The sequence below is a fragment of the Borostomias antarcticus genome, assembly GCF_949987555.1.
Source record: "Borostomias antarcticus genome assembly, chromosome: 21".
Lineage (NCBI taxonomy): Eukaryota > Metazoa > Chordata > Actinopteri > Stomiiformes > Stomiidae > Borostomias > Borostomias antarcticus.
Genome location: NC_140254.1, coordinates 5,286,200 through 5,310,435, shown reverse-complemented (window position 1 = coordinate 5,310,435; position 24,236 = coordinate 5,286,200). Strand labels below are relative to the sequence as shown.

General features: G+C 46.6%; 1 protein-coding gene across 1 annotated transcript in view; it reads right to left on the bottom strand.

Moving 5' to 3' along the window:
• samd12 (sterile alpha motif domain containing 12) overlaps positions 1-20,694 on the bottom strand; it is a gene marked incomplete at both ends in the record, with an annotated part of 87,779 nt that extends 67,085 nt beyond the window's left edge. Inside the window, 3 exons of the mRNA XM_084455570.1 lie at positions 1,967-2,096; positions 7,854-8,041; positions 20,634-20,694. Coding sequence (XP_084311696.1) covers positions 1,967-2,096; positions 7,854-8,041; positions 20,634-20,694 — 379 coding nt within the window. The remainder of the gene's footprint in view (positions 1-1,966; positions 2,097-7,853; positions 8,042-20,633) is intronic.
• Positions 20,695-24,236: the final 3,542 nt, after the last annotated feature.

Here is a 24,236-nt window from a genome sequence, read left to right as displayed (position 1 = left end):
CCTTCTCATTGCATAATGTCAACACACCTTTTCTACTGATTACACCTACAGTATCAGTGAATGTGTACTTAACTCATTTACCCAGCCACGCTTCTCTCTGGCACAAGACTCTGTTATTTGTAATTGCAGAAGATTAGGGACTAATATCTAATTATGCCTTAATATGCTTTAATGCATTTTTAATGACAGCTTCGGTGGTTGAGTCAAACTCAGGCCTGTCTGTGGAGCGCTTGGGGGGTGGGGGTGGTTCTTGGAACTGAAGGTTGGAGGCGGGATGAGAAACATTGACTTGTTTGGCTGAGGCCAGAGCTAAGCTCTGGCAGTCAAGAGAGGCAGGCCGCACACTGAAGCCATTCAGAGTTAAAATGTAGCCCCAGTCTGCAGATGTAAAACATAAGGCTCTCCATCAAAACGAGGGATATAAAAACACCTGTTTTAAGTTATGACTTGGACAGGACGGCCGTTATTGATTTGCTGTTTTTGAAAGGATGACCAGTGGGCCAAGACAAATGAAATCAAGCGGTATTGACGTGTCAGCCGAGGCCTGGCTTTGTGTTACAGTTGAAATACACAGAGAAACCAGAGCCAAGGGAGCCTGACTCACACAGCAGCGTTCACATGATCCTCCCCAAATGAAGGAGAGCACCTGACATCTTCTGTTCCCCAGACTCAGCTACAGTATGACAAGGCACAAATACATACTTTCAGATGTTTGTGTATAGGCTTTTGTGTGTTTGTGTGTGTGTGTGTGTGTGTGTGTGTGTGTGTGTGCATGCATGTGTGAATACTGTAATGTATTCGTACTCACATTTTGTTTGAATAGACAGGATTGTTTTCACTACAATGTAACATTCATAATCTGCTTCTCATATTAATGATAATAAAGTGGAATAGGCAGAAAAAATATGCATGGTATTTTTTTTGACTGATCGGGATGCAAATTGCATTGTGGGTCCCGTTTGGCATGGCATGGCCTGTTCTAATGGGTCTGTGTTAATTAATGCTGGATAGGATGACAAACTGAATCACTTGCATGTTTTACCAGATCATCATCTCTTAATTAGACCAGTTGTTAACCCTTTACTCACACCTCAAACCACAACATTTCACAACAACAGGTCATTAGGCTAATTGAAACCGTGCATCTGAGGCACTCTTTGTTTAATTATAGGACCAGCTAATGTGCAAATAAATTATTTAATATTAAATCTCTACTCAGCCCAAAGACTTTAGCTTGACCGAATCAGATATGTTTAGGCTGCGCTCTGTAACCCTAACCCCTAAGCCTAACCCAACCCTATATGGCTCTGTACTAAGCCAATGGTAGATAATACTATATTATCTAATGTAATAGTATAATAGTAGGACATATCTTAACATAATTCAACATAACATAATTCAACATAATTTCTCTTTCATCCACAACAGTGAGAGCAGTGACTGGCTCTCCAGCTAGCTTGGCCACCCATCCTTCAGTGGCTCACTGCTCAGCCCACTAGCATTATTATTCTGTTGGATTAACGACAGTGCGCTGTGCTGTACATACTGTAGCTCTGACAGATGTGAGGGGGAAGCAGGTGGGGATTCTAGGAAGGCGACGTCTCTCTGTTTAATGGAACGCCACTGCTGCAAAAACCCTGCGGAGTGCTCAACCTGAACGACCAAGCGCCAGCCTAAGTGCAGGCATCGGGGGAAAGTGCTCATTCGCCCGCCATAAGTCGGCGAGGGGGCGGGCATCAGTGGATAAACACTGTAACGTAATCAATGGCGTTTCGAGGGGTTGTGGGGTACGGCAATTAGCCGCGCCGTGACTGTAGGCGGGGTTGTTAGCGCGCGAGTGACCTTGAAGGTTAGGGGGCGAAATAACTGACACGGCAGCGGGCGCGGTGATGATGACAGCGGCGAGAGACGGGAGGGCGCGGGGAGGCGGCGGGGTGCGATGGCACGCGCGCGCGCCAGAACGTACCCGTGATGTCGTGCTGTTTGAAGGAGTCGCTGTAGATCTGGTGCTGGTTGGGACAGTGCTTCTTCAGCCACTTGCAGACGTCCTGCTGGGTCCAGAGGGCCACCGGCTTGGACAGCCTCACGTTCCCCGGCTGAGAGACACAACACAGGAGGGAGCACAATGACATGCGGGGCACGCAGACCGAGGACTAGGCCGAACACGGCAGCGCCCGAGGCACAGTGTTGCTTTGATCCAAACAGCGCATCTAAAGAGCCCGGTCCCGTCACACGCGGGTGGAGAAGGAGCAGAGGGGCTAGAGCTGGATCGGCACCACACACGCATACACAAACACACACACACCCTCCCTCACTCACAGTGCATGTCGGTGCAGTTTATAATTCCTCGGGCAGACTGGGCAATGCTGATTGACTGTGGTTCAGGAGTGCTGGCATCATGTAATTTGGACTGCAGGGAGGGGGCTGCTGTAATGACCAGCGCTGGGGAGAGAGCGCTGGTTAAAATTTCACACCCTCTCCCAGGCACACAGGCTGCTGAATGGCACAGCATAACAATACAGCAACAGCAGCGCAGCTCAACTCTACCCAGGTCTGCAGGAACACACGGACCAACAGCACCCTGCCTCTCTCTCTCAATTCAGTTCAGTTCAATTCAATTCAATTCAATTCAATAAGCTTTATTGGCAGGAAATACTCAGTACGTAAATATTGCTAAAGCATAATAAGAATACAATAACAAACAGCAACAGCAAACAGATAACATTGCACTCATTATACAAATATATACAGATAAGAAATGCTGTAATAAATGGTAATAATAATAATCACAATGTGTATATGTGTATTTGATTGTGTGCGTGTGTCCAAGATTCAAGATCTTTAGTTTATCTGTATATGGTTCACACCGTGTGTGTGAATATAGAGCATGCGTGTGTCTAGGTCACTCACTGTCCCTCAGGTTGTGGCATGCTGATACGTACTGGACAGCCGCAGCCATACATGTCCTGTCTCCTTCTCCTAGGAGTTTTTTTTTTATATATTATTTTATTTTGAGAGGCCATTAAGCTCTTTGAAATCTGCAATTAGAGTTCAACTTGTTAAAGTAGATGTTCCTTATTTCATTGAATGTCTCATTCTCTCTCTCTACATATCTCTGCCTCGCGCTCTACTGCTCCCTCGCTCCCTCTTTCTGTACTCTTTATGAACTGTACTTTGCCATATGTGGCGAGAGAGAGAGAGCAAGAGAGAGAGAGAGAAAGTATGAGAGAGAGCGAGAGAGAAAGTGTGAGTGAGAGAGAGAGAGAGAGAGAGAAAGTGTAAGTGAGAGAGAGAGAGAGAGAGAGAGAAAGTGTAAGTGAGAGAGAGAGAGAGAGAGAGAGAGAGAAAGTGTAAGTGAGAGAGATTGAGAGAGAGAGAGAGAGAGAGAGAGAGAGAGAAAGTGTAAGTGAGAGAGATTGAGAGAGAGAGAGAAAGTGTAAGTGAGAGAGAGAGAGAGAGAGAGAGAGAGAAAGTGTAAGTGAGAGAGAGAGAGAGAGAGAGAGAGAGAGAGAGAGAGAGAAAGTGTAAGTGAGAGAGAGAGAGAGAGAGAGAGAGAGAGAGAGAGAGAGAAAGTGTAAGTGAGAGAGATTGAGAGAGAGAGAAAGTGTAAGTGAGAGAGATTGAGAGAGAGAGAGAGTGCGAGAGTGATGCCAGAGGAGACAGGTCTTTGGCATACTGGGACAGTAAGTGACAGAGTGCAGGCATGCAGCGGTGACGTGACTGGCCACAGGGAGGCTGGATCTGCAGGGATTCCCATCTACGTCCCTCCCTCCCTCCCTCCCTCCCTCCCTCCCTCCCTCCCTCCCTCCCACCCCCCCCCCCCCCTCCACCTCAACGAAAAACCACATTAACCATTAAATACAGCTCAGCTCAACGCTAATTAACCTGGACTAGCAGCCCCGGGCGCTGGGGGTTGGATAGCAGGATGGATCAGATAGAAGAAACACTAGCACGGGCCAGGAAGGACAAGGAGTGGCAGAGGGAGAGAGAGAGAGAGAGAGAGAGAGGGAGAGAGGGAGAGAAGGAGAGAGAGAGAAAGAGTGAGAGTTTGTGTGTGTATGTGAGAGAGATGACAGCAGAGGATGGTAAGGAGGAGAGAGAGAGAGAGTGAGAGAGAGAGAGTGTGTGTGGGGGTGCGTTTGAGAGAGAGAAGAAAGCAGAGGATTGGGAGGAGGAGAGATGGGGGGAGATAGGTGGGATGGCTGGAGACGCAGATGAGGCGAGGAGGAGGAGGGTGGGGGGGGTTGTTTATGGGTTCTGCTTTCGATCCTGCTGAGATGTTTGGCCGTAGGTGTGTGGGGGTGACTGGATGTGTGTGTGCGTGTGTGGGCGTGGAATGGAAAGTATTTTTTCCATAAGCCCATTACTGAGTCAATGGCCATCTGTGTTTTACATTCTGCAGTGATGTAGAAAAAAAGCACAGTGTTTCTGAGGCCCAGCACACAATAGGTGAGACCTGCTGGAGGAGGAATGGAGGGGGGGGGGGTGAGAGAAGCAGAGAGGGAGAGAGAGAGACAGAGAGGGAGAGAGAGAGAGAGAGAGAGAGAGAGACAGAGAGATGGGGGGGGCGAGATTTGTGCACATAGGCATCGTGCTCTAGACTCGGGGGCCAATTAGAGCTTTGAGTGACAGCTCTGCCGTGCTAGGAGATAGAGACCAGCTTTATTCCTGTAAGTGAAATATGTCTTACACACACACACACACACACACACACACACACAAACCTACACACCGGCAGGCGCACACAAACCACATTGTTGTTCTGTCCTTGGCATAATTAAAAAGACTTGTACAGATCAGGTTTTTTGTTACCTTAGCAACAGAGCAAGGACAACTTCAAAAAGAAAACAGCACACGGAATATAAACGCCTAGACACCGATGTTAAACCCGACAACGAAACACACTATAGATAACAGTGGCCTACATTCACAGCTGTATCAGAGAGAACAAGAGAGTAATGACCTTCGCAGGGTCAAAATCACTAGTGAATTACAGTGATGTGGCTATTGTACTGTGGTCTACAGGCTAGACAAGGAGAGCACAGATGATTGAGGCCGGCAGGCTTCAGACCTGGGGCTCGGTTTACTGGACACTGCAATTACACTGCCCTTAACACAGGTGTTTTCCATATCATATATGAAGTTCGAACTGACAGACATCTGGTATAGAATATACAGTAGAGCCCTCGTCAACTGTAAACCCTGAAAAGCCAAATCTAGTTTATATGAGTGCAGCTATGACATTCACGGTGCCATAGCGCCATCTAGTGGTTGAGTAGACAAACTGCAGAGCTCCTTTCATACAGCAGTGCTGTGTGAGAGCTGGGAAGGGGACACTGTAGCTGTTGGCTGAGTAGTGGGCGTCTGAGACATCGAGTCTCTGTGACTTTCCCAATAGCTCCGCCTCTCAGTTCATTGAGTAGCCAGGCGTTGCTGCAGTGGGCATGGCCTGTCTCATCTTTTCTCTGTCTCTTCTTCTTTCCCTCTCTATCTCGGTCTCTCCCTCTCTCTCTCCGTCTTGCTCTCGCTCTCGCTCTCTCCGTCTTGCTCTCGCTCTCTCTCTCTCTCTCTATCTCTCTCTCTCTCTCCTCTGGAGGCAAAGAAAAGAGAAAACATTAATTATTCTGTGTGGGGATGAGGCAGTCTATGTGGACAGGCTAGTGTGTGTGTATGCGCGTGTGTGTCTGCATGCGTTTGTGTGTGTGCATGCATTTGTGTGTGTGTGTGTGTGTGTATGTGTGTGTGCAGCACACATATGCGGCCGAGGAAAAAAATAACACGCTATGCTGATTGAATTAATTAACCTTTTTTTTCTTCTTTTTTTTTTTAAGCCCCGGGATTGAAATTGGATTTGGAATCAGCACCGACTTCCCCGGGACACATCAAAAGGACGTCGTATGCACAAGGCCTTTTAGTCCCCTGAGACTCGGGAGTCGCCGGGGCCGAGGGGCGTGGCAGCGAGACCGGGTACGGGCGGCGTCTGAGAACAGCGGCGGACCGGGGGGGACGCGGCGTTGATTCAGCGTGGAGAAGTCGATTAGCCCCCGGCTCCGCCTCCCCCTCCTCACGCCCCGTCCTCATCGCCAGGAACGCCGGCCTGCGCCGGTTTCAACTGTCGACCGTTACAACGCTCTGAAGTGGTTGTGTTTGTGAGCTAGACATTAACTCAAAGGACTATGGCAGTGTGATGATTAAACTGAGACGGGCCCTAGTTTATGGCGCTGCTGTTCTGCAGAGCGCTGGGGTTAGCACCTACAGTAACTCACCATGACGTCTGCAGATACCGAAGAATGCCAACATATTTTTGGAGAAGACAACATCTTTCTTGGAGGAGACAAAGCTGCCGCACATTAACCAGCGTTGTTGATTTATACGACTGTCTAAACAATGTTGGGAGCCCGGTGGGCCTCTGCCCATAGCTGGCGTGATTAGCACACACAGCCAGCATCTCAGTGTACTGGACTGCTGATCTACAATTCAGTTGTTCCTTTGGAAATTCTGCTATATGGTCGGTCGGGGATATGATCCAAGATCAGCCCTTCTACTCTGAGACGCTTCATGTCGACGGGTCCTGGGGGTTGACTGAGGAGGGATGACTGTCTGTCTGTGTGAGAACAACACTTCCTGTTCAGAGCCACTGACAGCTGATTATGTCCGTCCCCCCTCCCTGGCAGACGCGGGGGCGATGATCATGTCTCCTGTCCCGACTACAGACAGGCTATTTCTGGCCGGAGGAAAGCATGGGGGACGAGGTACAGTGGGTGGAATGCATGGGAACTATGACTGTTCACACTTCCTTGATGACTCAAGAGATACCGAGCCGCCCGCAGAGGCGGTCCAATCAAGACCCGACTACTCACTGACTCACTCACTTGACTGATACTTTATTATCTTAGGCATGTTTTTGCACAATCTAGGCATCCCAAGTTATCTACATTATATGGATACATATGCATGTCTACTGTTTACTCTATTGCACTCATGTATATTTGTTTTTTTGTATATCTTGAACACCTTTTTTTATATTTTAAATAGTTTGTGTACTTAAAATTTGTATTAGGCCTTTTTGTTGTCCTTACTGCTGTAACACAATGTCCCCTCGGAGGTCAATAAAGTATCTATTGTTTGTGCATCCGTCCGTCCATCCGTCTGTCTAGACAGTAATATTTGATTTGCTGGAGAGACAGTGGTAATGGTAGAGCCATGATCAACAGCATCACCAGTCACTGCTAATAGGAACTCAATGATCTTCACAGACTCTCAACGATCAAGTAGTGTACAGAAGCTGGTTACCCTGAAACAGGCTTGTTCTGTTCTGACATCTGTGTTGCTTCAATGGCTCAGCGTGCTACTTACCGTTTTCTGCCTCCCCTAGTGCCTCTCTCTCTCCCTCCTATCTTCTAACCAGGTCCAGTGGATGCCCCACTGTCGCCCGCAGACCACCCTGAGTTCGATAGATACCCCCGTGTCAGCTGTGGATGTTGTAGTATTTAGTTAAACACACACACGTACACACAGACACACATCAGTCCACATCCGGCTTAAGCCTGGACCTGATGCTCTTAGCCTTTCTTGCTCTGAAATAATTTTTACAGCTCACTTATCTGGCCCCCGGGTGATACTGTGTTTTTTTGCTTCCCTCTGGAATATGTAGGGGTGGGTCGTATGCCCACCTCCCTTGTTCTCTGTAAAGCGCATTGTGTTGCCTCTGGGTATGAAATGTGCTATACAAATAAAGCTTTGATTGATTGATTGATTGACCTGAGCTGAGCCCAACCTTAGTGTTCTACCGGCCTGCCCTCTGTCCAGCCTCAGAGACCCCACCCAGACGGACCTCCCCGCCCTGTTCTTACCCGGGAGAGCTCGGACTCGGAGACGGAGCGCTGTGGCGGCGAGTGTCGCTGGTAGCCCGGGCTCACGTCCTGGTGGACGGGGCTGTTGTCGTCCAGCCCGGCGCCTGGCTCCACCTCCAGGTGAGATGTCACGTCCTCAGGGCACACCTGGTGGTCGATCCCATTCTGGCTCAGGTTGCAATGGACAGCTGGGAGGCGGGGTGGGGGAGTGGAGGGGGAGGTGAGGTCAGGTTAAATATACTCACACCTAGACATCGGCATCCAAGTGCTATCCAGAAAAAAATCTAATATATCTACGTTTTGAAACTGAATTTAAACGTGAAATATTCCCTTAAAATGTGGACATACTTATATCAGAATCTGAAATGTCTTTCAGCATGTTATATTGAGGGGAGGCTGTAGTTGGATCTGTGCATGTAGTACTGCTACAATTCCACTAGATGGTGGTAGAGTACAGTCATTACAGGGTATGCAAGCGGACAAGCCATAGATAAAGATAGATATATACTTCCACCCAGGGGGAAATTTGGCGTTTCAGCAGTTGAGAAATTACAGAAAGGTTGTAAAGAAAAGAAACACTAGATACAGAGTAACAAAAAAGACACTAGATAAGGGGGGCGGGTGGCAGCATAAAAAGGGGGCTATCAGGCTACAGTAAATACAGTACTTACAGTATGTACAGTAACTGTGCAGTATAGAATACAATAGGATAAGTTATGTATGTAGGTACATATCCTATGAGCTCAACGGATATGTACCTACAATGTACATCCATCCATCAAGGCTGTCTGGATATATCTAGTACATGTATACATACATACGTGCGCACCTCTATGGCACACAGAACTGGAGGATTGTCATCATAAAACATCAACAAAGATTGTGTACACTTGAGCAACCATTGACTTAATCTTAATCTACATTAAACTAGGCTTCAAACATTAACATGCAGCATCTCAAGTAAAACAGAAGAAGCCAGCTGTATTGACAGGAGATACAGTGTGCCCTAAGTTTGGAGAAAGTAATTGAAACAAAACCGGTAGAATGCTTTCTTTTGTTAAGGATTAGAGAGAAAAAATCTACTAATCTCCTCTAGCGCAGACCACACACACACACACACACACACATACACAGAGACACTCACACACACACACTAGGGGTGGGTCCAATTAATTGATTAATCATTCATGACGGTTAGTCGATTTTTGGTCACTAATCGATTTTGGTCAAATTGTGGTCATGATTTTTATTTTCATTCAAATAAATATCCTTTAAAAAATATTTAAATTGAACTGAACTAATGTTGTGCATCATCCGTTCTGTAGCACTATATTGATTGGAATGGGGGCTAGCATCACAATCAATGGAATTGTGTTTTTTTCATTATAATACACATATCTTTTAAAATGTTGGAATCAAATCTTTCTAATGCCGGCAAAAAAACGAACCACACCCACTGATTAATCGACTATGAAAAATTTGAGTTGTGCAATTGCCTAACACACACACACACACACACACACACACACACACACACACACACACACACACACAAACAAACAGGCAGTCCAACTATATGATCTGATAAAGTCTGACACAGTGCTACTGTAGGAGGATACGTGACTTGCATAATTTGAGATCATTTTCATTCATTTCCGCAACAGACCATTTTTTGTAGCTGGAAGATTAAAAAGATGACACTTTCATAAATCTGCCTGTCAGTGCCGGTAGTGATGGAGTGAGGCCAGGTTATGGAGTGAAGCCTGGTTCCAGAACGAGGCTAGGGCTGGTTCTATAGCATCCCTGACCCTGACAAGATGACTCACAACACTAAAAAAGGGTTTCGATTGGGTCTGGATATCATTATCAACAGGCTTTTCTAGAGCCCCTATATTGCATTTCAAAACCATCGGAACAAGAGCCATTCTTTCGTCATAGCAGAGATACCATGCAGTACCATGCCGGATGCCTGGTTCTGAGGTGGTATGGTGCACTTGCAACTCACACACCGTAACTTTCTGCCACTTATGATGACATCACAAAGTGCAGAAACAGCCATGTACATGTATACGTCTATGATACAGAGAAGACAACCACAACAGGCTGAATCATAGTGTAGTTACTGTTGGACTTGGACAAAGAAGTGTACAAGGCTACAGTCTACTAGCATGATTCAGTCGACTAGCTATACAGCTTTATTGTAGCACCATAAGATTCATTCTCCCCTGGCCTGATAGAAATCAATACAGACACAATAAAACAGCAGACATACACACTACAATGAATACACAGATTGACAATTCTAAATCCATACCACAAACAATCCTTCAGCTGCCTGTACACGATGGCAACAAGACGTGTGAATCCTATAGAATCCATTTGATAAACTACAGCCTTATGCATATTGACTGCATGGGGAACGGCTGACTTGTTAATAAAGGTCAGATGGGATCAGATGGATCTGTCGAGGCCTCTGACAGGAACAAGGAACAGCGCCTTCATCTGTCTCCGCTCGACCAGAGAAATAGAATAAACATTAGTCCGCCAGCCATGTTTTAAACAAAGCCAACTTGGGATGCATGGCACGAGGTGCTCTTCCCTTCTAGCTCCCCCCCCTCCCTTCTCCTCTTCCCTGCTCTTTCCCTCTAACTCCCCTTCCCTCTCTTCTTCTCTCTCTCTTCTTCTCTCTCAAAACTCACGACAAGACTGGTGTTCAAGCACTCCGGAGCAGAAATAAATTATGCATCGTCCGCTCAGTGTTTTTTTTGTCTACCACACAGCAATGCAGAGGGGGGAGGCTGCAAAGGGGATAGTGGGAAAGTGGAAGAGGAATGGAGGGGGAGAGACGAGAAGACGAGGGAGGGATGGAGAGACGAGAAGAGATGAGGGAGGGATGAAGAGACGAGAAGAGACGAGGGAGGGATGGAGAGACGAGAAGAGACGAGGGAGGGATGGAGAGACGAGAAGACGAGGGAGGGATGGAGAGACGAGAAGAGATGAGGGAGGGATGGAGAGACGAGAAGAGATGTAGAGATGAGAAGAGATGAGGGACAGATGAAGAGATGGGAGGGAAGAAAGAGCTGCTCACTCTCTCTGTCCTGCTTTGGGAGGGGGGGTATGGAAAGATTTATTTTTCAGCAACAGTTCCTATGCATACTATAGCCCTGTAGATCATCACCCCCCACCCACCTCAATCCCTTCCTCTTCTCCAACATGCGCTGTGCGTACGGCGTGAAGGAAGACAGACGCATCACAGTGACTGTCTCAATGAAGCAGAGAAAATTAGAGGGAACAGGGACAACCAGAGCCGGATGGGGAACGTAGCCTTCGCTGGAGAACCACCATCTTGGCATTACCAACAGTGTGTCAACAATGGGCTTTAAAAGCACAAAATGGATGTTGGCGAAGCATTCACGTCGTCTCCGTTTTTTCCCCCCAGTTCAGAGATGAAAGCAGCAAGCTGAAAGCAATAAGAAAATGTAGCATAGTTTCCTACAAGTCGTGCGTGTCTGTTGTTTTAATATTTAATGAACTGCACCAAGAGTGGAGGCGTATTGGTAGTGACTGTGAGCAGTCTCCAAGCCCAAACACCATCTCCTTCAAAGATAACTCACGAGAGGGCACTGTGGTGTGTCTATACAGGGGGCGCTCTGGGGCATGGGAGTGCAGCCAACATTTAAGAGACTACATGTATAATCCTCCCAGTCACAGTCAGTGAGTTCAAAGTGAAAGCTAGAGGTGGCTCCGTAATCACAGTCGCTCTCAAACCGGCTCTGTGCGGGCGCTGGCCTCCGTCCTCGCTGCGCTGGAGTCGCTGCGGCTCCTCCCTCTCTCTCTCTCTCAAAGTAGAGAAGAATCAAATTGTTTGTCAATCCACTGTTTGACCCAGAAACCTGGTCTGGGGAACCAGGCCAGCTGACTGTAAACATGCCTTTGTGCTGTAACTGTACAGATTAGTGGTGTAGAGGTGACTGAAGAAGTGGGTATGCTATGCTATAACAGCACATTTACTGAAATTGTTCCGTTTTTACACCAGCAGTGGTGGATAAGAAGTGAGTAGCGTATACTGTGTCTATGGATAAAGAAGTGGGTATACTGCGTATAGCTCCGTATACCCTCGAGTATGGTACAGATGGAGCCTTGCCTGCTACCGTAGCTAACAGTGATCGGGACAATTTTCTAAAGGTGAAGCTAATTAGCACTCCGCTAAGGGGAGTTCAGGACAGACATGGATGAGTTAGATTATGTAGCATGGGCGTTGCTAGCCATAGAGCACATCTGCTCTTTTGTACTGTAGGCCTATGCTAACAATAGCTGGGAGCGTCAACTGAAAACAAGCCTTTTCATCAGTCAGAGAAAGGCATCTCTATAGAGATGTTTATTTTTTCTGTGGAGCGCAAACAACTACAGTATGTTGAGCTTTTTGGACTATGCAGTATGTGTGGGTGGCATCCTCACCCACGTCACACGTCTCTCTCACACACACACACACACACACACAGACACAAACACACATTCTAGAATTCTTAAACCTCCCTCATTTGCTCTGTCACCTCCATCCTCTGTCCGGGAAGACAATGGGAGGAACTGTGTCCAAATGCTGCTGACTGGACAGAAATAACACTCTGCAAAGTGAAAGTTGATCTATCTGCATTTCTGCCTGTATCATCAAAAGATTCTCTCCATCCCCTCTCAGAGTCCCTGGTGTGTGTGTGTGTGTGTATTGTGTAAGCGTGTGTCTGATTGTCCGCTCCGCTGCATAACCAGTGGACTTTCAAGAACTCTAGCTCTATCGGCAGAGGATGGAAGGGCACTGTCAGATCCTCGTTACACGCTCGCTAAACTACTCATCTGACTTATTTGAAGGAGGGATAGAGGAATTCATTGTTCTCCTGACTGAGGATCTTAGACTAGGAAACTTCCTAAGCAGCCAGAGGCAGGATGAGGGCTGTGGGACTGGGACATTTACAGTATATCGGCCTATCACCTGCCTGCATCATGGCTAGCTTAGCTTTGAGAAGAACAGGCAAACGGGTACAGTACCTACCCTACGGTCAGCCAGTCCAGTCACAACAGTGATGAGAAATGTAGGCTGTCTCTCTCTTCTTTAAACACTGAATGAATGATGCATTCCTGTTACCACATGGGGTTCATCATAACCTTTGCATCGCTCAACTTAATCCATCGCTCAGATGTACCGTACAGGTAAACTCGTCTGTCAAGAGGATATCGTGCGAGATGTGAGAGGTCAGAGCTGTCAGAAAGGCGGGTCGCTACGGTGTGTGAGAACAGCACTCCATATCCTTCATTAGCACATTAAGGTTCAGGGGTCAAGACCACCACTATCATTGCTATGCATGGGCCGTCATCATCTACCCCATTTAAAGTCACCATCTCGCCTGCGGAAATGCATGAGTCAGCATGGCAACCATCAGACTACTAAAGCATTGATGGTGTATGCAAGACATGTAAAAGCCTTTTAATGTTAGCTGCTCAACATGAACTGATTTAGTGACCTGACAACGACCAGAATCATTTTGATCTAGGTCTATGTAGGGGAGAACCGGGTCGGAAGTCGCACTTTTTGGTTTGATTCCATTTACTCCGAAATTAATAGAGATAGAGATTCCACATGTTATGACACACAACTTGCACATGTCCTTCACTATTATCAACTGTAATTTTCGTGCTAGGATATAAGAGCTTAACATAAATAGGGCGAGAACGGACCGAGTGCAATGCGACATTTGTCCCTGCCGAGCGGGACAGAAGTCTCATTGGAGAGGGGCAAACGTCGCACGGCTGTAAAATGTGTCCTATCTCTGTTTTTTGGGCATGTAATTCTCTTTACTTTTAACGAATGTATTATTAGACATAATATCATGTTTGTATCAAAGTAATCAATGTTATAGGTTCAAAATCCATAGAAATAATGCGGGGTTAACAGCAATGTTTGGCGATAGGATAGCCTATCGGCAGGAAATTAATTTATTAGACGAATGGTTAGTCTGCACTAGTCATTTCCTTGTCTCGTTTCCACTTGAATATAACAGCCTATGAGCTGTCTTTCTTCCAGGAATTTAACAGCCTAGCAGCTATCATCCTTTCAGGAAAGACCACCCCTAGTTGACCTCACTTATCCAGGTGCGCGCGGAGACCCTTACCAGTCAGTTGCCAGTGCGTTCGCTCGAAGTGAAATGTCAATTTATCACATCAAGTTGCGTCTGCTTCTCCACAGTATTTAGGCTATAGGTAAGTGATAATCTGCATACAAAGTTGATCAATAGCATTAGAAAGATCATTAAGAGAGCTTACATTTGACCTGTTCATTCTGCCCAAATGTCACTCGCGCACCCCTCTGGTTCTAAGCCATCACAACGCGACTTCTGTCCCTCTACGGGACGCGACTTCTGCCCCGCCACGGTCTCCTGTCATTTCTCCCTGGCTTGCAGGCACGACTTGATCGCACGAAACTTGAAACCTATGCTATCATGTAGCCAGCAGATGTGCTAAGAAAAGTGCATATGTTTGCAAACTAATACAAGTGAACACAATTTTACAATCGAAAAATGCTTATGAGACCATTATTTTACTTATATGGGGCAAAAGTGGTTTTCCGTCGTTCTATCCGTCAAATATGCTGCGATCGCGCCCAAAATTTGAACGGAGCTCGTACATGGTAATATGCGCAGGCATGTTTAACCACGTGATTGCAGGTCCAGTCATTCTGGAGAAAATGGCAACGCGACTTTGGTCCCGCGCGACTTTTGACCCGGTTCTCCCCTATATATATTACAGACTTCATGGGTTCCTGTCAATCTCCCTCTCAGTGGGAACTTGACAGGAGTTAGCGAGTTGGCCGGTTAGATGGAGACTTTCCTCTCTAATTCACCCTGACATCCTAGGAAAAGTCAACCCGGGTGCAAACTGTGTTCCAACGCCCGGCTCCAAGGCCCAGGGGCTCGTATCCCATTGGCCAGACGCAGCTGCGCTCTGCTCCGAACTCTCAGTGGTGGAGGGAGAGAGAGTAGAAAATGACCCACTTTGTAGTGCAGACACAAACGTGCTAAATATAACTGGCACGGTGGCCCTTCCACTGAGCCTGTAGCCAAGGCAGAAAGCTATTAATGTTCGCCATCAAATGGATGCAGCTAGTAAGACAATATGCATACCTTTATTCTTGATTTAGAACACAAGTAAGGCTATTAATATTTCAGCATTGACGCAACCCCTTTTGATTTAACTACAGTGAAAGTGCCAAGAAGTAGCTGAAAGCAGATTTGGGAGATCTCGACAGGAGGAAAAAGTTGTTTTTCAACTTTTCAGCTGACTCGTTCTGTAGTTGGCTCTCCCGGGCCATGTGCAGTAGGCCGACAACTGCAGCATTTTCACACAGTCGTTAAGGCAGTTAAACTGTAGCCTACTGTAGAAAACAACTGTTCTCAATATCGAACACTCTGAAATGGATCCCTACAGTAGGCTATATAATATATAAAAAACAGTAAACTTCGATGCGTCAAACTGAGGGCTAAGGTAAATTCTGTCCTTATCACGGCATCGCTTTCACCTCAAGCAAGATGTCCTTGTATCCGTCTTGGTAGGAAATCTGTTCTGTGTGACTAAACCGCCCGATACTTTATGGCTGACTTCGCTTGACATGGATCCTCCATCTGCTACCTCTGTAATATCAATGACTGATATTGTTTCACGTGGGCGCCTCCAGTCAGTCAGCAGAACGGGACCCAGTGAACTGTTCAGCAAAGGCCGTTATTTGTAGCAAAAGGGGATGCGTTAAAAGTATGGGGTGGAAGAGTTTTCTGTAAGCTGAAGTAATTGATGTCCAGCATAACGTTTCTCTCTTGGATCAGTGGTCATTCGTGCCCTTGACTGGTTTGTGGCCGAGGAAAAGTCAACCTAGGCCTACTACAGACGCCACTGGAGTAAGCAACAGCTAATTTCTCTCGCTTGTCTCGCGCGCATATTTAACATGACTAAAATTAGAACTGCTCTTTATCTCATTCTCTCCTCTCCATCTGTCACTGAATACAGACAGAATGTAGCCTACGTCAGGGGGGTAAAAATAGCGCCGGCCGCTTCCAATTTGAATCGATCTCTCTTCGGTAATTGCCAGGTGCTGAGGCTCAAGGGAAAAGGATGACGTTTTTCATTCAGTGCCACTGACAGCTTCTAAGCAGATAGGCCCATATTATATGGAGAGAAAAAAAAGTAATTTTGCTGTTTATGCCATTTGAACAAACACTTTCCAGACCTGCCTCCAGGACTTACTTCAGGTATGATAAGGAAAAACAGTCTTCATGAATGGTGCATAATGGTAAATGTAATAGAAAACGCTGTGCGTGTGGAAGCAGGCAGCCTGCGGATTACACTGGACGCAGCCTTCTGAATGAATGCGCCATCAGGAGGGTCAGGGTAGGACACTGGCGCATTTGAGAGGTTCAGCAGAGATACAGGCCGGGCTGGGGGGCTGAGCTGGAGGGATACACACTGCTTTTAACCAAGGGGGGTATGAGGCCAGTGATGGGCAGACATGATGTGCAGTTCTATCTGCGCTGAGGGCTAATGTAGGCTACTGGAGTACCATACCGTACACAGAGCAGTCATAGTCTGGTACAGTTCAATGGAAGCCTGTTACAGTACATGGTGTCCTAAGCATGATATTACAGATGACATAAGCATAGTCCTCCATCAGGGCCAGACCAGATATCCCTACCCTCTGAGTGGGCAAAGCCTTACTTACTTATAGGGTCAATATGTGAGTAAATCATTATATGATAGCATTTCCACAGGAGCAGTTTTTCATATTTATTGGACATTTTATTATTTTCCCCTATTAGCGATTGAATGAGACTGCAGCATGGGCGTAGATCCAGACAGGGGAAGGGAGGGGGGGACTTGTCTCTCCAATATAAATGACATATCTCCATTATACAGTCTACATAGGAACTCCATAAGAACAACAGCCACTGTTTTTTGAAATAATGCAATCCCCTCTCAATGAATGAATCACATTTTAATCCTCACAGGTTACTTGTCACAATATAACAATATTCTGTCCATCACAAAATGAACAGGAAAAAAGGGTTCTCTGACAAATACTACAGGTTCAGTCAGCGATGTGCTTCTTAAGCCTATTCAGGGGTGTGAATCTCTAGCCACCTCACAATTCGATTGGATTCTGATTCACAGGGCAACGATACAATTATAAAAATGATTATCGATTATAAAACGATTATCGATTCATCTTGATGCATCAACATTTTTTATTGGTGTCTCAGGTTTGTTGTGCTACCAAAGTATTTCATTTTAGCTCGACACAACTTGCACACTGTGTGGCTCTTAGGTCTTTTTCCCCTTCAAATTCACAGAAGCCAAAGTGCTTCCATACTGTCCATTCAATTTTAAAGAAGCGGGTGCTGGTCGGATTTCTTTCTCATGCTTCACCAAAACTCAAACGTAAACACGACGCACATGTTTCTTTTTTGTCCGTTACGTAACTTAAGATTCACCAACTTTTTTTTAACGTTTACGTTTACGTCACCATCAAGCTGCAAGGAATTTACACTTCGAGCGTGGGCCTATTTGAAAATGTATTTATTTTAGTTCAAATTATGAGTTTTCCCACATCGAGCGACGCATCGTTCAAGAGAGAATCACAATGCATCTAAGAATCGACCCCCCCCCCACCACACACACACACACCCCTACTCTTCAGCTCATAACGCTCTATTGTGTGGAGAAGAGCGTAGGTCAGGACCAGGACCTCTCCCTCCGGTATCTCTACAGCTGGACTGACCAGTGCTACAGGCTGGGGACGGGAGGGGGGAAGTGCACAGGCGTGTGTCTCTGGGACACAGATGGACTCTCGCTACTCTGCTTCTGTCCCCCCGCCTGTCTCTTCCAGACTATTAGTTTGGTTTTAGCATAGCATTCCCCTCATACCACAACCACAGGTAGCCTACTGCGTTAGCCATTGTGGTTGAAAGTAGTACTTTTTCTTCTTCTTCTAAGTGGGTCTCTCCCTGCCTTCATCTGCACTATCATCGTTGAGTCGGGATCTCTCGTTGGTTCTCCCTCAACTTCCTCAACCCTCTATCTCCTAATGTTGTTGATACTCCTCTCTCTCATTTTGTTTTTTTATAGACCGCTTCATCTTTGTAACACGTACAGTAGCTGAATGGATACCGGACAGCAGCTGGGTGGGGGGTGTTGAGTTGTGGTTTGATTGTATTTGGGGGGGGGGGGGGGTGCTTGATGAGCACTCTACCTCCCTGCACTTTCATAGTCTGGTGAGTCTGGCACTTTCATGGTTAGCCGGCCACATGCGCTGGTGGTGGGGGCGCAGGCCATGTGCAATTTTAACTTGCGCACACTCAAAGAACAGACGCATATGCGGCCATATTGGTCGCAGTCTAGAGCCCTGCTATGTGGTGTTTGTTTGTCTGCAAACCTGTCTGTCTTACTATGTGTCTGTCTGTCTGCACACCCTTCTGTGTCTCTCTGTCTCGCTGTCTGTCTTCACACCTGTCTGTGGATGTGTTCCACACTCATTCTCTCTCCCTGCTCGCCTGTGCATGGTATCTCAGGAAGACTGTGCTGAAAGACTGTTTAGATGCACATTAACACAAATGATGTGCCAATTTTGTAGACACTATGTAGGCTACTGTAGTATAGTATATCCAGACATGTCTGTTGAACATGTTTTACACATAATACTAGCAGTCAGTAGTCCAGTCCAGACACACGCCATATGATGAAAGAAAGATGATTTCCAGGGAAGAAACTTTGGCGCTTTTGAACGACAGCAGTCCACACTTTAACCAGACTGGACAACCATTAATAAGCTGCTAGTCAGCGAGGTCTATCATATCAAAACCGAATATATAAAAATGGAGAAAAAAAAATCACAACTACAGTTTGCCCACCCAAATGGTACCGGTATGTTAAATGTGGGGTCTGAGCCTATGGACTGACAGTCATAAAAACTGCAGTATTTTTACCAGGCAGCTAATTGTTTTCTCACACGTTATAAATTATTAATAACTGTCCTACATTCACCATCTAAACGGGACGGGCACAGTGCACGATATCAGTCTAAAAAATGGTGACACTGCAGAATAACAGTTTTTAGTTCCCTCACATCAGCTTATCTACCGTATGCATTGCTGTCCAGGGGCTGGACAGACCTGCCTATAATGTAGGATTCACTTCATGTGAATATGATATGGTAAATGGACTGCACTTATATAGCGCTTTTCCACCTTAGCGGCACTCAAAGCGCTTTACAATGGCCTCTCATTCACCCATTCACACACACATTCACACACCAATGACGGCAGCTGCCATGCAAGGTGCTAGCCTGCTCATTGGGAGCAATTTGGGGTTAGGTGTCTTGCTCAAGGACACTTCGACATGATGACAGTCGGAGCTGGGATTCGAACCACTGACCCTTCGATCATTGAACGACCCACTCTACCAACTGAGCTACAGCCGCCCCAACAGTCGACCCCCCCCCCCCCCCCCCCACACACCTGATACATATGATAAAGAACACTGTTCATGAATGGTACGTAGTGTCAACTAATAGTAGCCCTAGAAAATTCTAAGTCAGAACCATATGGAAACTGATCAAATGTGGATTTTTATCAGCAACAAGATGGTGCCTATTATTCATCTTATTCGATCTCCACCAGCACTAAAATGTGGGGTTTTGACAGCTCCAGCTATGTCAGACCTGACCTTGTGTGAGTAGAAATTATTTTTGTAGCTCACATTCACAATGATGGAATGTTGCTGCGGCTGCATTATTAATGTGGGTAGAGTCATTTGCAATGGAGGTATCAAGTATTTCACAGTCCAACTTGAGGTACTGTAATGGTATAGGCAATGTAGCTTATTGATTGATTGATTTTTATTTATTTTTAAGACAGGGACAAGGTACAGTAGACATTTACCCTATAGAATAGGGAGAGATGCACTGTACAAGGTTATAGCTAAAACAGCTAATTTCCACCCGCAGTCCCTGGGCAAATAAATATACAGTCTTAAAATAGTGGGGCAAATAGTATACAGTAGGAGAGTTACATACATAGAAGGAATACAAAAAAAGTTATATAGCAGAGATTTCACTCATCCCTATACCCACATCCCAACCTCCCCAGACCCTTAAAAAACAAACCCTAAGTACAGCCCCTTATACCATCTATACTCTGACAGCATATACAGGCTCGGCATCACAAAGGCCCTGATATGAGGTTTGACTGCTTTGCCCCTTTCAGATTAATGATAATGTAACTCAATCACGATGTGGCTCTAGGACCACATAAAGAAGACTGTAGGCTAGACACCGTCACTCTACGCAGCGTTGCCCTGGCCACGTCGTACTGTCAAAGTTACAATGTTGCTACAGTACAATTTCCACACAGACAACGATGACACACACATCTACAGTAGGTATGGCCAAGGCATGTGAGAGCTCAGTCGACTGTAGGCGTATTTCTGTCGCTTGCTTTGCAGATAACTCTTGGCCATAACCCTTGGCCCTACTGTAGATGTGTCATTGTCGTCATCTGAAAAGATTATTTACCTCCTCTGTGAACAAGGAAGACCGGTTCAGACTGAAAAGGGATAGCAGCATCTGATAAGCAGGCAACATTCCCTGTGGGACACCTCGGCCAGAATGTTTAAACACATTTTATGAGCTCAACATGACTCTCAGAATAGAGAGTAGTAGAGATCTCTACTGTACATACTGTAGCCTACCTCTCATATGATTATGAATCCATAGGATGCCTCCGATAAGGTGAGGGGACTGCCCGAGCATCCCGAGACGGCGTTTATCTGCGTTCGGACTCGCCCAGCCTCTCGCCAGTCTCACCGCATGTACGCCGGGTCGGGCACCTAGGCTCTTGGTTTTCACGCGTGTAGCTTACATTGCGCGACTCCCAGCGAATAAACCACAAACTGTCCTTGAATAGATAGGCTACCGGTGTCTGTAGGCCTGTATGTATTTATAGGTGCTAATTAAATCAGTGTAGATGTCTCAGGTATTCTGTCTTTCTCAGAGCAGACTAATCCTGTCCTAATGTTGGGACACTAGATGAAGCTCTCACCGCCGCGCAAACCGCAGCATCCCTCGTGAACAGGTGCAAGGAGCATAAGCAGTGCGCGTCACTCTATTGACTAAATCTCATTCAACCAGACCAGCATAAAGGTATTCAATACAGAGACCCTAATTGCCTGTAATATTACAACCAGTCCTCATAGGCAACACTGTCCACTCCAGGCTTCACACGTTCCGAATACAGCTTGACAAACAGACCGACGCCTGCGCATTCAAACGAATCTGTATGGTAGACTATGCTAGTCTCTTTTTTTCTGCCACTGTGAACATAATGGTATCCAGAACAATTGTACAGCAAGATGACCAGGCCAATGTGCGGAGACCAACAGCAACATTATTCACACACTTTCACACTTGCATAGCTGCAGCGTGTTGAGCCACCCATGTACCATCTCAGTGGGGCTATCTAGCTGTTTATTACTGAAATAAAAAATAATAAACACAGTCATTCTATTTGTTCTCATTGACAGCAATCAGCTTACCTTCGACAGCCATTATGCTACTCCATGCGTTCAGGCATCATTTATAAACAGCAAAAATGTGGGGAAACTCAACGTTCTCTCATTGTACCGGATCGTCTCGCTTGTTATCACTGGGCAAGCTCGAGCGCACAGCTGCCGCCCCTCAAAGAATTCTGGGGAGTGTAGGCTCTTCCTGGTTACCTCTGCCCGAGCGACAGCGCAGGGCGAGGGGTAATGTTTACGGTGGCGTGTGTCGGTTCGTGTGTTTGTTTATTTGTTTGTTTGTTTGTTTGTCTGTCTGTCTGTTAGCAGGATTACGCAAAAACGACTAGGGCCTAGATCAATTTTCATGAAACTCGGTTCTAATTAACCCATGACATTTTGGAGCGGATCCGACGCACGGGGCGGGTCAACGGGCTGCCCACACACGGCCGGCCATTCACCTACATTCATTTTTTCGACCAGGATTATGCAAAAACTACTTAACAGATTTTCACGAAACTTGGTGGAGGGGTGTAGCATGAGCCAGCTAAGAACCCTGTAGATTTTCTTTTGTGCGGGGCTGTAAGCCAGCGCACCAATGATAGCAAATGTCCGGTTGTCACTCCCTCCCTCCCTCCCTCCCTCCCTGGCTTCCTCCGTCGTGTTGTTGACCTACAGTTCTATGTTGCTACCATGAGAGACAGTGGTCCCAGAACCTGCAGTTCTATGTTGCTACCATGAGAGACAGTGGTCCCAGAACCTGCAGTTCTATGTTGCTACCACAAGAGGCAGTGGTCCCAGAACCTGCAGTTCTATGTTGCTACCACAAGAGGCAGTGGTCCCAGAACCTGCAGTTCTATGTTGCTACCACAAGAGGCAGTGGTCCCAGAACCTGCAGTTCTATGTTGCTACCACAAGAGGCAGTGGTCCCAGAATCTGCAGTTCTATGTTGCTACCACAAGAGGCAGTAGTCCCAGAACATCAAAACAAAAACACTATGACACTGCACATTTTCCAGATCTTCGGTGGTCTAGTTATGACTACTGCTCAGCGGGCTACACTGTCTCCGACTGGCTCTGACCCGAGGGGGCGGAGTCTCGCCACCACGCCATGCACCCCACAACTCAGCCCCTGAGAGAGCTAGAGACACACTTGTCTTCACCAGTGGGGGCAGGTGGGTAGCCCAGAGAGGGGTCCACAGCCCCCGACCCAATATGATGAGAAGGGGCGGAGTCTTGCCACCACGCCACTGTCCACGCCACGGACCCCACAAATCAGCCCCTCAGAGGGCTAGAGAAACACGGTCTTCACCAGTGGGGGCAGGTGGGTAGCCTGGAGAGGGCTCCACTGCCCCCGACCCAATATGACGCGAGGGGGCGGAGTCTCCACCACGCCACAGACCCCACAACTCAGCCCTTGAGTGGGCTAGAGACACAGGGTCTTCACTGGGGGGGGGGCAGGTGGGTGGCCCGGAGAGAGGTACACTGTCCACAACCAGCTCTGACCCGAGGGGGTGGAGTCTCGCCATCACGCTACTATCCACGCCACGGATCCCACTGGAAACTCACAGTTGCTTTCCGATTCCCAATGGGCATAGATTAAAAAGCCTCTGGACACAATTGGATAGACCTACAACCAATCAGCGAAAATGCCTCTATGGAACTCCTTTGTTCCATCATCTTATTAAACCCGCCCCATATTGGATAAATGGTTGTGATTGGCACAAACAAATTTCTGTTCAAGTGGTTTCCGTTAGAATGGTTGGATGTCCAGACTGATTTGCGGAGTGAAGGAGGCTGGCGACGCCAGGCTACAAGAAAGATAGCTCTGTGCCAGAATATGGCAGGAACGTAGCCTACTTTTTGGCTGTAAGCCAGCGCACCAAAGATAGCAAATCTCCGGTTGTCACTCCCTCCCTCCCTCCTTCCCTCTTTCCCTCCCTTCCTCTGTCGTGTTGTTGACCTGCAGTTCTATGTTGCTACCACAAGAGGCAGTGGTCCCAGAACATCAAAACAAAAACCCTATGACACCACACATTTTCCAGATCCTTGGTGGTGTAGTGGGTAGGGTGCCTCCCATGCTGAAGGTCGTGGGTTCAAGCCTCGGTGTGGAGGATATTTTCTCACTGGATGTTATAGAAGCTATGTAAAAATGTGGTTACCTGGTGGTGCTATGTCAGTTATTGAATCTATATGCAGTAATTGGACATTTGAAATACTCCTGTTTTGAAATTATACCTACAGTATAGGTGTCTCAGTAATTACCCATTATATATTAGGCTATACTTTGCATATATTTACCAGGTAAATGTTTAGTAATTGGGGGACTATGAAAGGAAGGGTTACCCAAAATTTTTTAATAAGCCTAGGGCCAATGGGCCTAGGATATAGACAATAAACTACTGGTAGAATGGTGGTGGAGCATCCATCGGGGACCCGCTGTAGGTCCGCTAGCCTTGTGTTATCTGGATTTATCACCTTTATCCAGAAACAGAAGTTGAACCAATTGCAGCAAAATAGCTAACATTACAGGAACAGGACCTCATCACAGTTTCCCCCCTCATTATTTATTTTATTTTAAGCTTCAGATACTTCATTTCCTGCATTCTGGTGACGTAGTGGTTATGCACTAATTTATGCTGGATTAGCTGGCCTGCTGCTATTTTAACTGGCAAGCTTTTATGATTAACCGAAAACATCCTTCCACTCAACAGCTACAAATATAGTTAAATTGCTTAGAGACACCCTCAGAGACTCACACACACACAGTTAATAAGTTTATAGCCCACACCAACAACAG